This window comes from Silurus meridionalis, chromosome 21 (genome assembly GCF_014805685.1).
Source record: "Silurus meridionalis isolate SWU-2019-XX chromosome 21, ASM1480568v1, whole genome shotgun sequence".
NCBI classification, from domain to species: Eukaryota; Metazoa; Chordata; class Actinopteri; order Siluriformes; family Siluridae; genus Silurus; species Silurus meridionalis.
In genome coordinates, this window is record NC_060904.1 from 14,620,016 (window position 1) to 14,637,053 (window position 17,038).

Below are 17,038 nucleotides of genomic sequence, written 5' to 3' on the forward strand. Positions count from 1 at the left end.
CCTAATGAATATATCCCACCCACTAACAGGTGCCATGATGAAGAGATAATCAGTGTTATTCACTTCACCAGTCAGTAGTCATTACGTTATGTCTGACTGGTGTAAATATTTACGTAAATTTTACAGATGTTGTTTTTTTAATTGTCACAAAAGTTACTGTTTATTAGCTGTTTTATTTTCATTTGTGGCAATGCAGAGACTACACATGTAGAAGGAAGGCTGCCTTGTACTAGGAGTTGGATCATTTGGTCACCAAATAGAGGCGACACTTTCAAATCCCTAAAGCCATATACGAGTATGTAGCCCAGTACATTCATTATTAATAAAACAGGGGACAGGATCATTTTTATTTATTTATTTTTTTAATGGGGTCATTTAATTGCCGACCACTGTTGAGAAATGTAGTTTAATTTAGTTTAAAAGAAAGACTCTGAACCATAGAAAGGATACTTAACCATCCTTAGAGACTATACATTAGGACAAATAGAGCAGTTTATTGAAAAAAAGGCACTTAAATTGAGTGTATGATCAGTCTGAGTACAAAAAAAGGACAAAGCACGACTGATTCTGCACAGACGATGTATTTGAGACTTTTGCAGCTAGTGTGGCCAGGCATCTAGGCTGAAAATAGATAAACATAGAAATCAAATGACTCCATGACAAGATGCACATACAGGTTGAGAAGTTCAGGTTGTGCCACCTTTATTTAACATTTAACATCTTGCAATCTTTTCCATTAGGGGGCGCCACAACGGATCATCCGTCTCCATACCCCCCCCGTCCTCTACATCTGCCTCTTTCAAACCAACTACCTGCATGTCCCTCACCACAGGGGCGTAGATTACACGGGGGACGCGGGGGACTTGTCCCTCGCACTTTTTTATAAAAAAGTAAATTCGTCCCCCTCACTTTTTTAGTGGAGTGTGTGTTCACGACATGTTGAGGTTTTAATGGAGCGATGTATATTAATGCAGAGTGATTTAAAATTCAAAGAGACAAGATAGTCTATATATGACGTTTACGTATCCATGGCAATCAGTCACTCACTTGTCACGCGCTCTAGTACTGTAGCTCGAGACGCATCCGCGGCCCCGCGCGCGATCCAACATTCGGTTGCGATGAGCTCAAAGCGGCAAAACCCGCTTCACTCCTTTTTTACAAAAAAGTCAAGCAGTGTAAGTTGCATGTGGTATCCGGATTGTGTTGCACAATGTTTAGTAATTCTACCTGTTGCTCTTGTTGAATAATTAGCAAGTTTTAAAGGTTTTAAAGGATTATAAGGAAAAATAGCTGCTTGGACAAACGTTCACTTTTTTTCTGTGTATTTTCCATAAACTCTTTTATAACGTCTTTTGTTTTAACAAGTGTGTCATCAAAACCCTTCAAATAAGAATAATGATAATGTTGAACTGAGATTTTACAGCATCTTTAACTCTGTGTGTCACAGAGAGACGAGGACACGAATAGTAACATTAAAGATGTGATTTTAATAATAAGTAGCAGGTAAATCACACATACATACAACAGAATAAAGACGATAACCGACACTGAGTGAAGACCGTGGTGATGAGTATAAATAGAGTCCGTGTGAACAGACAGGTGAAGACGGGAAACAAACATGGTGGATGACTGGGTGCAAAGGATGATGGGTAATGTAGTCCGGTGAATGAGGGCAGACCAGGGGTTTTCAACAGGTGGTCCCCTGCCCCCTGGTGGTCCGCGGCGGCATTGCATGTGGTCCATGACAGCCTACATAATTTCACTATTAAAATCACTTTTTTTCTATAATTTATTTTTCCAAACATTTCCAGAATATTTGCACATTAGTGGGAAAACTGAATTTAATGAAAATATCTAAAATATTAAAACTGACACAGGATAGGCTAGCTTTGCACCTATCAGGCCTATGCTTTGCTAACGTTGTGTTTTGCGTCATATACGTACACATTCATCTTGTGCATGAAATAGACCAGCATCTCGGAGTTAAGAAAACACATTATTCAGGTTTTATTGAATAGACGCTTAATAGTTTTGGTGAATTGAAAGTTGGAGTGGCGCTGTTAGCTAACGTTTCTAACTAAGGTGAAGTTTGCTAGTGAGCACCAGCATGGATCGCTTTTTACAACAGTGGGCCGCGGATTACTTGTTAGTCAGAATGGTGGTCCCTGGCACAGAACCAGTTGAAAACCCCTGGGGTAGACGACAGGGGAAACGTTACAGTATGCTGATAGGAACTGATCTTTATTTTATGGGGTGCTCTTTCATTATTGCACACATTTTACATTTTTATGTGTTGTCAAGAATGAGCAAGAAACAGACAGCCTAGGTTTGTCAGGGCAGATTTAGTATGTTACACAAGAGACTTTACAGGTGAGGCTCGTTACAGATGTGGCTTTTAACACCTGGCTGCTATTGCATTTTTTTTTTTTACATTTTATAATGTATAATCTATTTATACACAAGTGTTTGTAGGATTATATATGGACCACTCATAAAAAATTTTATTAGTAAAATTTAGAAAAAAATATGTAACATCAGTATAATGAACAACTGCACATTGGCTGTTTATTAGTAGGCTACTTAGAAAGCACATATTAATTACTTATTCTTTATGACCATATTCTGCATCCCATAATCCTACCTAATACCTAAACTTAACTACAACGACTACCTTAAAAGCTAATAAGCAGTAAATTAAGAGTTTGAGGCGAAAGTTAATAGTGATGTATGTCACTATTGACACAGTCCCGTCTAAACAGTGTTGCTGTGTGTCACATCCACAGTGACAAAATTGACAATATAAATAGGGAAATGATTGCTCAGCTGTTAGATAGGAAGGAACGTCGCAGAAACACTTGGCAGTTTTAAGTAGCTTTATATATTGAGATATATCTTCGCTTTAACACTGTGTAAAAAGCTACTACTCAAACAAACCAGCCAGGAAGCTTAAAAGAAGTGACAATAATTTTTATTTCATCTCATTGTATAATTGATATCGGGTCTTGACATGTTTGTCAGTTGAGTTCAATACATATTTTCATATAGTTTGTTTTAAATGACTTGTTTTATTCCTGAAACATGGACTGTAGAATAGAACAAAATGAAGATTATTTGAATGTGCAAGTCTCCATTACTGTGTGCCATGTACTGTACATACACAAAATACAATTTGAAATACGTAAACAATATACTCTTATTACCATTATAAGGACATCTTTGTACTTTATACTCAAAAAGGTACACATTACTACCTTAGAGTACCAATGTGTACCTTAATGTACAACTATACATTTTTGGGGTAAATAAGGTACAAAGATGTCCTTTTAAGGGCACTGTCCCAGTGGCAAGCTGTTGTATTTCTTTTGTTCTTTCTGTTTTATAATCATATATAATCATAAAGCATATAAAGCAAAACAATATGATTAAAAATAAAACCTGTCAGTTACACAAGGGTTAACTGAAAAAAACAAACAGGTAACACTAGACATTTCGTCCCCCGCTTTTGAAATGATGGCTACGCCCCTGCCTCACCACATCCATAAACCTCCTCATTGGTCTTCCCATTTTCTTCCATCCTGGTGGCTCCATCCTCAGCATTCTTCTACAGAAATACCCCATGTCCCTCCTCTGCACATCTTCAAACCATCTCAATCTCGATACGCTGCAAAAATGTTCTATTTTCATACATGGAAGCTTTTTTATATTTAGAAGTGAATTATTATTTATTATTATAAATAAATAATAATTTTTAAAAATCTTTAGCGGCGCCTAGTGGGGGTCGCGACCCCCTGTTTGGAAAACAGTAATTTATACATTAGTTCTATTATTGTGTTTGCATTAAGCGAGATCATTGTTGAGATCGTTGTGGTATTCCAGCGAAGATGTGTATCTAAAGGCATGAACAAGAACATATAGAACATGTAGAGTCGCCGCTGAAAAGAGCCGACTCTCAAAAGAGTCGAATCTCAACAGAGCTGATTCGTTTACAAATGACACACTACCTGTATCCAGGTGACACTGCATGGAGCACCTGAGGAAACTCCAACCTGGATAACTTTTTCCGCTCTATCTGCAACACGTATGAGAAGTTATTGTGCTTTTTTTTGGACATGGAAAAAAGGACATAAAGCTGTGATTTATGTACAGTGTTCATTTTGGATGTTTCTGGATTAAACCCTTTTTTTTTACGTTTTCAGACAAGAATCGAAACACTGGATATAGTGGTAATAGACAGTTCTTGTTCTAAAGCCTATGGAACAGCTACAGCTTTCTAGGAAATAGCCAGAGTGACGCATTATATCATATGAAATTTCAAGAATGTTAAGTATAAAATGACTGATGTAAGTATAAGCATGGATCGTCATATGTGTGTGCTTTCTTTTTGTTTTTAAATAGTAATATAACACTGTAAACATCTGACAAACAATGATATCGATATTTAACTTATAAAAAAAAAAAAGGAAGGAAATTGCTTTGTAAATGAATAGTGGATGAAGGCTAGACTTGAAGCTGTTTTTCTTAGTTATAGTTTATAGCTGTACATTTCCATAAAGTTAGTTTGTTGCTAGGATACAGAGCCTCATTTGCATATGTTACAGGTAAACTAAACACCTGAGGTAAAAAGGAACAAAGATTCCAGGTGGAAGACTATGGCGAAATAGACCACTAATACAAATGAAATGTTCGCTTTAATGACAGGTGGGACAGGTGGATAAATGTCAATGAATGCAGGTGAAAGTGCTAAAAACTAAATAACAGCCAAAACAATGATTAAACAAAGCTAATAGATTGGTATTACTATTGTCTCACTAGTATTACTAGTAGTAGTAACCTCAAGCGTGATATAACTGATATTATACAAGGGCACTAGAAAAAAATGAATAATAAGGCAGATGAACACAAGTTAGAAATTGACAAAATAAATTGTAGATAAATGGTAGACCAAATTCTCCAGGCAAAAATGTATTAAAAACCAACATTAATAAAGGCAAGAGGTAAATGTAATATAGGTGAAATATAAATACACATATAAGAGGTGGTATATGACTTGTATAGTTTGGATGAAAAAATATATTAAAAAATATATATATATATATATATATATATATATATATATATATATATATATATATATATATATATATATACACACATATACATTATACAGAAAATACTATAGAAATACAGATAAATGCTCAGATCAGATTCAAAGGCAGACTGAACACACAGTGTAATACAGGTGAAAGACTGATACAGGTACTGTGTATGAAACAGTGGCCCGACTCAGCAAGAGGCATACTACATGACAGGAGATTTGTGGTTAGTATTACTAGGCAACCCCAATTACTTTGTTCAATTTTCCACATCGATTGGCACAAATAAATCCTCCCAGCTGTTAAACAAGTCTCTATAATCGGGTTGCTTAGTTTTGCTCGTACAACAAAGCTGAGTTAAAATTAACGTTTGGCGCTCAAGAGTTGTTTATAAAGTAATGGGTGTGGTAGTAATCAATTATATGCTGAAGCAACTGAAGATGTTTCTGAAAAGGAACGTTTCCTACAGGGCATTCGTGTTTGGGCTTTTGAAGATATAACATTCCTATCAAGCTCATTTCACTGGCAAATGAGACTGAGTTGAGTATTAGCTCTGAAAGATAGGATTACATCCTGTATTAAAGAGTGGTAGTTGTAGAAGCACACATTGTGGAAAAACTAAAGGAAGCAAAACCTGGGTGCCATTGAAGAAAGTAGTGCATCTGTGCCTATTAGTGGCTGTAAAGAAGTGTTGGTGGTCAGTCTCCCTACAGGAGTAAGGACCTGTGTGCCCTTGCAGGCATTTTACTCTCAGTAAAGTAGACGTAATCTCTGTATGGCATTTTTACTCAGAGAAATGTGGCCTTGCGGGCATCTTACCCTCAACAAAGTAGATGTGATCTCTGCCTTTTATTTTCACTGAGAAGGATTTGGCCTTGCAGGCATCTTACCATCAGTGAAGTAGATGTGATTTATGCTGATATTTTCACTGAGGGAGATTTGACCTTCAAGGCATCTACCTTCAGGAAAGTAAATGTAAGCTCTGTTTACATTTTCACTGTGGGAGTTGTCGCCTTACAGGCATTTCAGCCTCAGCAAAATAAATATGATCTCAACCTGCCATTTATACTGAGGGAGATGTCGCCTTGAAGGCATTTTACCATCAGTACTATAGATATGATCTCAGATGATATTGTTCGGTACATGCATTGGCTTATGTACATGTCAAATTCAGTGAAGGAGACAAGGTTTTTTCAGTTCCCAACTTACATATAGATTAGAACAAAAATACACAAGGCTGGTTCACAAAAGCAAGATTGGGTTTTCTTAAAATAAAATGTAATAAAAAATCAATCAATGTAACAAAGACTGAGCATCAGATACTTTTCGCTGTGTTCCAGGTAAACTGTTTCGAGCGACGTTTAAGACGTACAGTGCCGACGAGGGAGGAAGCACCAATGGACTCATTGCAGCACCAACTCACTCTAGAGTAAACGGATGGTCTCTACCACTTCATGTTCTCCAACCAGTGGCATGGCTAATATTCAGCTACATGGGCATTGTAGGCTTTGGGGTTTTTATCCCTCTTCTACCACAACCATGGAACTACATTTCATACGGTGTATCCTGCTTTATTTTGTGATATACTACTGTTGTGCTATAGCCTACTGTTAGGTAAAAGTTAGAATTCAGATTATGTCAGGTTTCAGGCATGCCAATAATTAATTAACCGTATTTTGAACATCTAGATTTAGGTTCCAGAACAGATATGTCATTTCCACTGTATACATGTATAAGGATTGTATAAAGATTTGGTTAGTCGTATTTAATCAAATTCACAACACAGGCACAGAATTGTAGGTCATATGATAAGTCTGAATGTAGTTGTAAAATTAGAATTGGAAAACAGAATGAAGCAGATCATGTCACAAATAATGTCTAAAATGTCTTGTATTGCAGTTGAGGCTTAATGTCCTTGCTCAAGTGGCAGCCGGGATTTGAACTTGTGACCTTACAATCCAGAGTCCAGTAGCATAATCATTGAACTACCACATCCCCCTTATTGCACCTCAGCCTGACTGGCACTCTCCGAACTCACACAGAATCATTAAAATCAGAATACTTTATTGATCCCATAGGGAAATTGTTAAAATCTGCTTTTAGTTCCCAAACTATGACTTATCACACATTTGATCAGGTTACCTTGTGTCTTGAGGTGGTATTAAAACCTAAACAGAGTTTCAACCAGGTGATCGGGGCAATCTTCACCCTGCACTTGTTGATCCACATGGCGGCGGTGACCACGGACCCGGCCGACTATGCTGTGCGTGTCAAGAAGGATTACTCCAGCCCTATGCCTGTGTTTGACAGGAAGAAACAGCCACATGTCATACACAATCAGCACTGCAACCTGTGTGACGTTGACGTGTATGTAGAGTAGAAGGCCAGGCATGGCTTCTAATGTTATCTGTTTAAATAATATATTATTATTTCATAAATGAGTGTTTGAATCTTTGTAGGATTTATATGAAATGATCAATGTAACCAGCAGATACAGTGCTTTAAAAAAGTATTGAAAAGGATTTTTTTGGAGAGGGCCATAATTGTCATACTTAATTGATTTAGATCATCAAGCGAATTTTAATATCACTTAAAGATATCCAGAGCAAATACAAAATGCAGTTTTTAAATGCTGATTTAATTTATTAAAGAAAAACAAACAGTCCAAACCTGCCTGGCCCGATGTGAAATAGTAATTGTCCCCTGATTCTAATAAATGGTTGTGCCACCCTCGGGGGAGGGGGAACAACTGCAATCGTGCTTTTGCGATAACTGGCAATGTGTATTTCACATCGCTGTGGAGGAATTTTTGCAAAATTGTTTTAATTTGGCCACATGGGAGGGTTTGTGAGCATGAACCACCTGTTAAAGGTCATGCCACAGCATCTCAATCAGATTTAAGTCTGGACCTTGATTAGGCCACTGAAATACCTTAATATTTTTTTTTTTTAGAGACATTCAGAGTTGGACTTGGATTGGTGTGTTTCAGATCTGCTTTGTAGAATTGAATACCTTTTTACAGCACTGTAAATTGATTACTTTGCACTTTTTAAATATATATTTTTTTTTTACACAGAATCTCTTTTTAACACTTGTAACATTTTGTCAAGTAAGATTTATATCTTGTCTGCACAAACAACTACTTCTTCTTTTGGCTGCTCCTGTTAGAAGTCGCCACAGGGGATCATCCATCTTCACATTACTCTGTTCTTTACTAACACTCCAACCTCCATCTTTCAAACCAATCACCTGCATGTTTTACCATTACAAAATCCATAAACCTTCTTCTTTGCCTTCTCCCTATATACCTCATGTCCTTCCTCTGCACATGACCAAACCATCTCAATCACATCTCTCTCACCTTGTTTCCAAAACCTCCTACCTGCCCGGTCCCTCTAAAAAAACTCATTTCTAAATCTGTCCATCCTCATCTCTCTCAATCACAATCTCAGCATCTTCAACTCTGCCACCTCCAGCTTCACCTCCTGTCTATTTTTGGTGTCAGTGCCACATACAAACCATTCCAGTATTTTATTTCATATTTGAACAGGAGATATTGGTGTAGTTAAGACCAATACATTTAACAATCCTTTATATGGAATATTGTATATTGAAGCCTTGCTACTTTATATTTTTTTATGTGCACTATATATGCCCATATACGGTGCAAAATATCAGGCAAATTATATAATTTATGAATTTCATTACAGAAGATATCAATTGCAGCTGATTGACAGAAAATGTGCCGGACACTTGTATTTTTCAGTCAGTGGTTTAAGAATGCAGCCACTTTTCATCCTGTTGTAATGTTATGTGATTGTAAGGTATTCATTATCACCCCACAGTGTGAGCACTGTTGCTACAACAAAGACAAACCCCCATCCTGTCTGAGTCAGCATGTCTTTGTGTCTCTGCAGGGGATCCAAAGTAAAACACTGTGGCAACTGCAACAAGTGCATAGCAGATTTTGACCACCACTGCCAATGGCTCAACAACTGTGTAGGAAGAAGGAATTATTGGTAAAGATTCAGGACAGTAATATCCTTTTGCAAGAGAAATCAAAGTGTTTTATAGTGATTTTATGTATTCTGTACCCAGGCTATTTTTCTTGACTGTGCTTTCGGCCGTTTGTGGAATATTCCTCCTCATTCTGGTCATCTCCTTTGTCTTCGTTGAACACTTTGTGAATCCTGAAATTCTTCGTACAGCAGCAGCTTTCCGAGGTAAAAACATCAGCCAATCTTTTAACCTGTGGCTTAATCAGTTCAACATGTCTTGCACCTGTGGCGGGCCGTGTATTATTTCACACCTAGTGTTGTCCTACCTGAATCAATCCACTTCCTAATACCATCATTATGATGCCATGATAGAGAAACGCAGTATAACAGAGCACAGAATCACAGACAGGTATCTCATGCAGTGAGAAAGACATTACTAAAGCAAGAAACCCAATAAACACAATTCAACAAATCTCCTTTCACTGCAGCCACATCTGCACAACCTGCATACATGATCTCTAGAAGAAGCATCAATATTAACCCCATAAAATAAATGGTGAACGGCTTTCTGTGCTTTTTTCTTTCAATTTTTTTCTGTGCAATACGTTTTCCTGGGCACTTAAAATAAAGGCAAATTGTGTATTTTTGTGTAAATTCTATTGGAATGAAAACACAAAAGTAGAAATGGTTCAAAAAAAGCTTAACAACTGCTTAGAACTGTTTTGGTGACTTTTCCTCACGATGTCCAGATTTTCTTTAAATGTCTTGAAAATGGCATTGTAAATAAATCTTCTCTATCAGCCACTGTGGAATGAAAAAGTAAAACAGCTATTCTTGAAGCATCTCAAAAGGTTTTTAGGACCTGATGGTTTTTTTCTTTAATATAGCAGCCAGTAGATTCATTGCACAATATAACAAATCGTAAGTCTCTGGCTTCATAATAGCCATTTGATTAAGACACATCTTATTACGTTTCAAATAAGCTTCTCTCTCTCACTGGTCATGACAAACATGAGGGACCATCTGATTAATCATTTCTGTTGGAGCCAAATGGAAGGTCAAATGAAAATTTGAGTATCTACTTAATTAAAAACTTTCATTAATAAAACCAAAATACAGTTTGTCTTCACAACACTACAAGTTGTAGAGCATTATTAGCAGCCATTCTGAGATTTCTCCTTCGTTTCACTGTGAGGTAAATGATTAGCAAATAACACACAATCAATGATACAATGGAGCATATAAAATACATAAAATTCTTTGACATGCAGTTTTGCACATAGATAGAGGTCATTTCAGTTATTTCGAGTAAGTCTAGTCATAATGAGGGACATAGCAAAAAGTGAGAAATGCAGAAAACTACATTCTCACCCAAAATAGCACCAAAGCAAAGCCCAAAGTTTTATTTAGTTCTATTATCAGTGTTATCAATTATTAAATAAATGTGTAATTAATGTATTTTTGTTTTTTCCATACAGCTGTCAATGGGAGCACAACATGGTTAGTGTTCCTGCCCTTAGCACCAGTACAGACCAGTTCCGTCAGTCTTCTCGTGTTGGCTGTAATCACTGTCATCATCGCACTGGTCTCCTTCCTGCTGCTGTGCCACTTACTGATCTTCCACATGTTCCTGTGTAAGTGCACGTCTCAAAGGTTTTCAAGGCTTAAACAAAGTGGAATTGGAATTTGGGTGGGTTGCATGAGAATCAGGAAGTGTAGCAGTTGAACAGTGGGGTGTGGACTCAAGTGCAGGGACAGACTTAAACAGGTTGCAGGTTCCATGGTTTTATATGAAAGTCCAAAAAACACAAAATACTTTCTAAAATGAGGACAAAAACAATACTACAACTAAATCTTGTTTAGAAAATGGAAGGGCAAAAGTTAGTCTAGGAACTCGGGCAAAAATTACACAGAAATCTTGAGAAAATCAGACAAAGGGGAACTTAAATGCGCCCAGGAGGTGATTGAATACAGGTGGTAACAATGGAAAACCAACAAACGACGCACGGGCACAATGGCGACATCTAGTGGACAAAAGAAAACACAAGGCAAGAAAAACAAAAAGAACAGGACACAAAGTCTTTCAGTTAAATAGTAGTAGGGCTTGATTGAATCATTTAGATAGATGTTTTGCCCCTTTTTTTGCCTGATTTAATTAGTTTTCCATGTTAACCCTTATTTAGGTGGTTGTATGTTCCTCAGTGCAAGTCTAGATCTTGTTTGGCTGGTTTTGTTCCTTTTTATTCAAAATCCTTTTTGACAAGTGTTCCAGCAAAAATAATCAATTGCTCTAAAATAATTAGTAACCAGAAACTGGATTTATTTCCCCCCCTAATGTCTAGAAATGCCAGAGAAGTTAATATTCCAAATCTTTAACCTCATTTGGAGTTAAGCATGTTCTATTCAACTCCGGTTTGCTTTTTAAGACGTATATAATCAAGTACAATGAATTGGAAACTTGATAAAATACTATAATATACTACTCAGCGGCATATACTTTCTCTCCTCTCTCTTTCTGTAGTATATAAAGGTTTGAGCACGTACGAATACATAATGAAGCAGCGGCAGTTGCAGAGTTCCAGTCAGCAGGTGGAAGGAGCCACACAGTCGTCCTCCTCTAACGCAGATGCATCTCTGGTAACATCATCCAGCCACATCAGAGACTTCATAACACCACATTTTAAACTTTTAACCCCTCTGGGTGTGTCCCACTGCAAACCAAAGCATGGAAAGTACAGTACATTCAATATTTATCTCAAACAATCTTCATGGCAATGGGAATCAGTGCTGGATGGAACTTGATGTCACTCAGATTTTGCCAACACTACTACACTTTTTGTTCAGTAAAGAGAACCTGAGCCTAATGCATCAGGTTTCATGTTGGATATACAGAATATTCTATTTTTCACAGGTAAATTAGCTGTTTTACTAACCAGATTTTGTTCTCTCTCTCTCTCTCTCTCTCTCAGAACCTTGGACATTTCAAGATGTCCCTCGGGTGTAACACATTATTGTCTGGCAAATCAAGGTACATTTGATAATATTTATGTGGAAACATAGCAAAGGTTTTAGCTAATATATATCATCCTAAAAGACTGGACACCTGACTTTCCCATCCATACGTGGTTCTTTCCCAAACTGTTATCGCAAAGTTGAAGGCACACAATTGTAAAGGGTGTCTTTGGATAAAGTAGCATTAAATTGTCCCTTTACTCAAACTAGGAGACCCAAACCAGTACCAGCATGACAAAGCCCCTGTGCTCAAAGCCAGCTTCTTGAAGATCTGGTTTACATGGGTTGAAGTGAAAGATCTCCGGCTCTGATCTTAACCCTATTAAACACCTTTGGAATGAATGTAAACGCTGACTGCACCTCAGGCCTCCTCACCCCACCTACACCAGTACCTGACTTTACTAACACCCTTGTGTCTGAATGAGCACAAATCTCAACAAACAACCTCAAAAATCTAGTGGAACATCCCCAGAAGAGTGGAGGGAATAATAAGAGCAAATTGTGACTAAACGTGGAATGCGTACATATAATCAGGTGTCTGCAAACCTTTGGCAATAAAGTGCATGTTGTTGATTTGTCACTGCTGAAACAAGCATATTAAAAACAGTATATAATAGGAATGAGGGGTGTAATTTCATCATAGAAAATAGGAGCCAATTCTCTTACAATATGCAGAAAAATATCATATATTTTACTTTATGTACAACTGCATATTCATAGGTAATAAAAAATTAAATTCAAAGGTATTAAAAAGTATTTGTTTGTAATATTGCTATTTATAGCTGCAATGTACTATTCAATATAAAAGGCAAGGTCTTCACAAAGTGACATTTCTACCACTCTTTAAACTCTATTTAAACTCTATTCAGGCTCTTCAGAATGATTTACAGCTGGAGATTCATTTCATAACATCTTGATCTTGGTTCTTGCAAACAGCTAGAGCTCATTAGCAATCAGATTCGCTTGATTGGCTGGAATATTCCCTTAATATGTTTTTCCCTTCTCTTTAGCATCTTCAAGTACAAACACAGAGGACAGTCAACTGTCTCAAGAACCATCTGTAATAAGGTTCACTAAGATTACACAAGTTCAGCACATATCTATGATCATTACTGTGATTCTGTGGTGCTGAAACTTATTCTCCCTGCAGACGAAACCTCGGTCAGATGATGGAAAGAATCTTCCACACCATGGCCCAAAATCAGCAATACAAATGATACCAGGTAGTTTTTATTCATTCCGTTTTTGTTTTTAGAGTACTAACATCCCAGGAGGGTGGTGAGTGCTGAGCAGTTGTTTTTAAGAACCTTAACTTCTGAACATCACCAAGTGTCAAAAACAAATATTATTGAATGAGAAGAGAGAAGATAATAAAACACTTTAAATTTACAAATATACAGATTATATATCAAGCTAAGAGGGCCTGAAGGGAGAGCAGGCAAACACAGCGCTGGAAGGATAATAAGAGAGAGAGAGAGAGAGAGAGAGAGAGAGAGAGAGAGAGAGAGAGAGAGAGAGCGTCTTGATAATCATCCTGAAAAAGAAATCTGTCTTTGAGGGAAAAAGTCTCGTACATCTCCGTAAGAGAAACCTGCCTTTGAGAAAGAGCCTCTAAGATTCGGAAAAAGAGAAAGCAGTTTTAAGGAAAAGAGCCTCGATAATCATCCTGAAAAAGAAAACTGTCTTTCAGAGTCTCATAAATCATACTGAAAGAGAAATTTGTCTGAGGAAAAAAGGATTGAATATCATCCTGAAAGGAAAATCTGTCTATGAAAGAAAGAGTCTGAAAAATCCTGCAAAAGAAAGCTGTCTTTGAGGGAGAGAGTCTCAGTAATCATCCTGAAAGAAAGAGTTGTCTTTAAGGGAGAGTCTCGGAAATCCTGAAAGAGGCGTAAAACCTTGTGGACAACTTCTTAACTTGACAAAAAAGAAATGAAAGATTGAAGGCATGCAATTAACAAAAAGATTTGAAAAAGCATGACAAGAACAATATCATTAAACAAAATATCCCTGTATAAAAATATTATATAAAACAAACAAACAAATAAAAACAACATAATTTAAGAATTTGAGCTGAAAAGTGATAGAAGTGAGTAGTAACCACATAATTTCTGGGTTCAGGTGCAGCTCCATTGGGTTGGAGTGTGAACATGAGACAGATGGAGATACCATCAGCTGAACAAATCGAAGAGCCGTTTGGTCAGAGTTCTCTCGGCACCCCCATCGTGGACGCCACTGAGGTTCAGCAGTAGCATGTAGACTGAGCTGAGGAGCTCATTGCTCCACTGCTGCGTGCAACTTCAGCTATTCTGAGCAAATATGCTGAACGTCTGCAGTTTTGCTTGTATACATCTAACAAAAAAAGGACATAAAAGTGAAAGCTTTTATTTCGAATGACTAAAAATGATCCTGGTGAGTATCGTGGTGGATCCAGAGCCTATCCCAAGAACGCTAGGCATAAGGTTGGGGACACCGGCCAATCACAGGACACCACACACACACACCCACTAGAAGCAATTTATTGCCTTCTGTACACCATTTTTGGAGGTCAGAGGTGACGAGTGAACCAAAGGAAATCAACACAGACCAGGAGACCCAAACACAATCTCAAACCAGAGATTCTACGATCCTATGCTACCTGCAGGACTAGCATACTAAACACATACAGTACAGACCAAAAGTTGGGACACACCTTCTCATTCAAAGAGTTTTCTTTATTTTCATGGCTATGAAAATTGTAGAGTCACACTGAAGGCATCAAGGGCTATTTGACCAAGAAGGAGAGTGATGGGGTGCTGCGCCAGATGACCTGGCCTCCATAGTCACCGGACCTGAACCCAATCGAGATGGTTTAGGGGTGAGCTGGACCACAGAGTGAAGGCAAAAGGGCCAACAAGTGCCAAGCATCTCTCGGGGAACTCCTTCAAGACTGTTGGAAGACCATTTCAGGTGACTACCTCTTGAAGCTCATCAAGAGAATGCCAAGAGTGTGCAAAGCAGTAATCAAAGCAAAAGGTGGCTACTTTGAAGAACCTAGAATATGACATTTTTCAGTTGTTTCACACTTTTTTGTTATGTATATAATTCCATATATAATTCCACATGTGTTAATTCATAGTTTTGATGCCTTCAGTGTGAATCTACAATTTTCATAGTCATGAAAATAAAGAAAACTCTTTGAATGAGAAGGTGTGTCCAAACTTTTGGTCTGTATTGTATGTTCCAATATCTTTTGTATGCTACTCTTTATTAATATATATATATTTGTTAAATGTTAAGGGGGAAAGAGTTCATGCAATTACACTGCATGAAATCCTGCATGTCATTTACACTGAGTTTACAGAGTTTAATTCTCATCAAAACAAAGTTTAAAAAGAAAACGCTTTTAACTCCATGTATGATGGGAGTATTTCTGTGCCAAATACACTTCTTCCAGGTTTGAATGTTTCGGAAATGTATTTTTGAGTATGGCTCGTCATGAAGGGGAATTCCTTATATGGGCATGTCTCCCGGAAGAGCCCACACACAGCAAGAGAACACCCACCACCGTGCTTCATTCGGTTACGAAAGTCATAGGTAGCTACTTTTTTTATGTTCAATATCAATTTGGATATTTATTCAATTAGCGATTTATTGATAGTAATGTCACAGCTCGCAGAAGATCGCTTACGCAAAAGCTGCACGTGCTTGCGACTCTTTAGCTACTCCCAAGAAACACCCTCAGGAATTTGAACAATCTGAACAAAGTCTGTAAAGGATGCCATAATACTCTATAGGTACTCAAGATGAACAGGAGATTGGTCAAAACTGTTTTGTCCTCTTTAAAAAGTATAATCAATGACCCTGCATTTTTATTCTGGACCACATGGGGGGGCTATTGAGTGATCGGTTAAAGTTTTTAGTTCCAAATTTTTTTTTTTTATAATAAGCTGTTCTCTGCAGGATCATATATTCCTCTCTGGTTTGTTGTTGAAGGTGTATAAAATATAAAAAATGTTGTTTTACCAAAACAGCCTCACTTCAGAGTATGGGGCGTATACAAAAAGGCACCATATTGACTGCAGAGCGCACTCTTTTAGGAGTTTTATTAATATTTGTATTATGTATAAGTTATCCCAGCATAGTTATTGTATTCATTGTGTGATCCCTGCATGCACTTGAGTATAGCTTCCAAATGATGGGAAATCTGGCCCCATAACATAACTTCGGATCTTTTCAGGTCTCCAACCAGGGTAACCCAGGAGATTACGGTTTTCCTGGGGATTTAAAATGATGACAAAATTGTGTTTTTGTGCAAATACTACAGGAAAGATAACACAAAAGTATAAATGGTTTTTGAACCATTCTAGTTTTTGACTGTTCTGCCTGACCTTTCTTCATAATGTCCAGCTTTTCTTGTTTGTATGTATTTGAAGCTACAGGGCACGACCCTGCTGGTTTTGAAGGCCCTTCCTTTGACCTGCTAGATAATTATATAATATAATAACTATATAATAATTTATATATAATGAAAAGCTGAATAATTAAGAATATAGACTACAATAATTGAATACATATTTATATTCATTCAGGCCATTGATTCTGATAGTGATTAGGCCAGCAGAGAAGGCCTTGCTGGCCCACCACTGAAATTATTACCTGGTACAGGTGCACAAATGTTCCTAATAAAATGTCCGTTAAGTGTCCAGTCCTTGCTTATTCAACGTGATCCACGTGTCAGCAAAGAGCTCTGTCTTAGAGGCTGATTAATTCCCATAGCTTTTTAGGGATTAGGGACACATTCAAGCTGTTCCTATCGAGTCAATTCAAAGAATCGATTCTTTCGGACACTTCACCTCACAATCCAAGTTCGCTTTCCTTTTCATTCCTTGTTCATGAACTTGTTTCGGATCGACACTGAGTCAAGACAGAAGACGCATGCACATCTTGGACACG

The 17,038-nt window shown here is 37.4% G+C and overlaps 1 protein-coding gene across 1 annotated transcript; it reads left to right on the plus strand.

The window, feature by feature from the left end:
- Window positions 1-664: 664 nt before the first annotated feature.
- Window positions 665-14,805, plus strand: zdhhc11 (zinc finger DHHC-type containing 11). Its single transcript, XM_046877365.1, has 12 exons — window positions 665-676; window positions 1,064-1,175; window positions 6,434-6,654; window positions 7,282-7,460; window positions 9,011-9,112; window positions 9,192-9,316; window positions 10,570-10,725; window positions 11,613-11,728; window positions 12,061-12,119; window positions 13,114-13,171; window positions 13,254-13,326; window positions 14,225-14,805. Exons 1-12 carry the CDS (start codon window positions 665-667, stop codon window positions 14,353-14,355), a joined length of 1,344 nt encoding a protein of 447 aa, XP_046733321.1. The 3' UTR covers window positions 14,356-14,805.
- The last annotated feature ends 2,233 nt before the right edge of the window (window positions 14,806-17,038 follow it).

What these genes read in the sequence shown, in the direction of transcription:
- zdhhc11 (XM_046877365.1), top strand. An exon ending in TTACAAAAAAGTCAAGCAGT is followed by an intron (nt 1,176 to 6,433) that starts GTAAGTTGCATG and finishes GCTGTGTTCCAG; the next exon opens with GTAAACTGTTTCGAGCGACG. An exon ending in GTAGGAAGAAGGAATTATTG is followed by an intron (nt 9,113 to 9,191) that starts GTAAAGATTCAG and finishes TTCTGTACCCAG; the next exon opens with GCTATTTTTCTTGACTGTGC.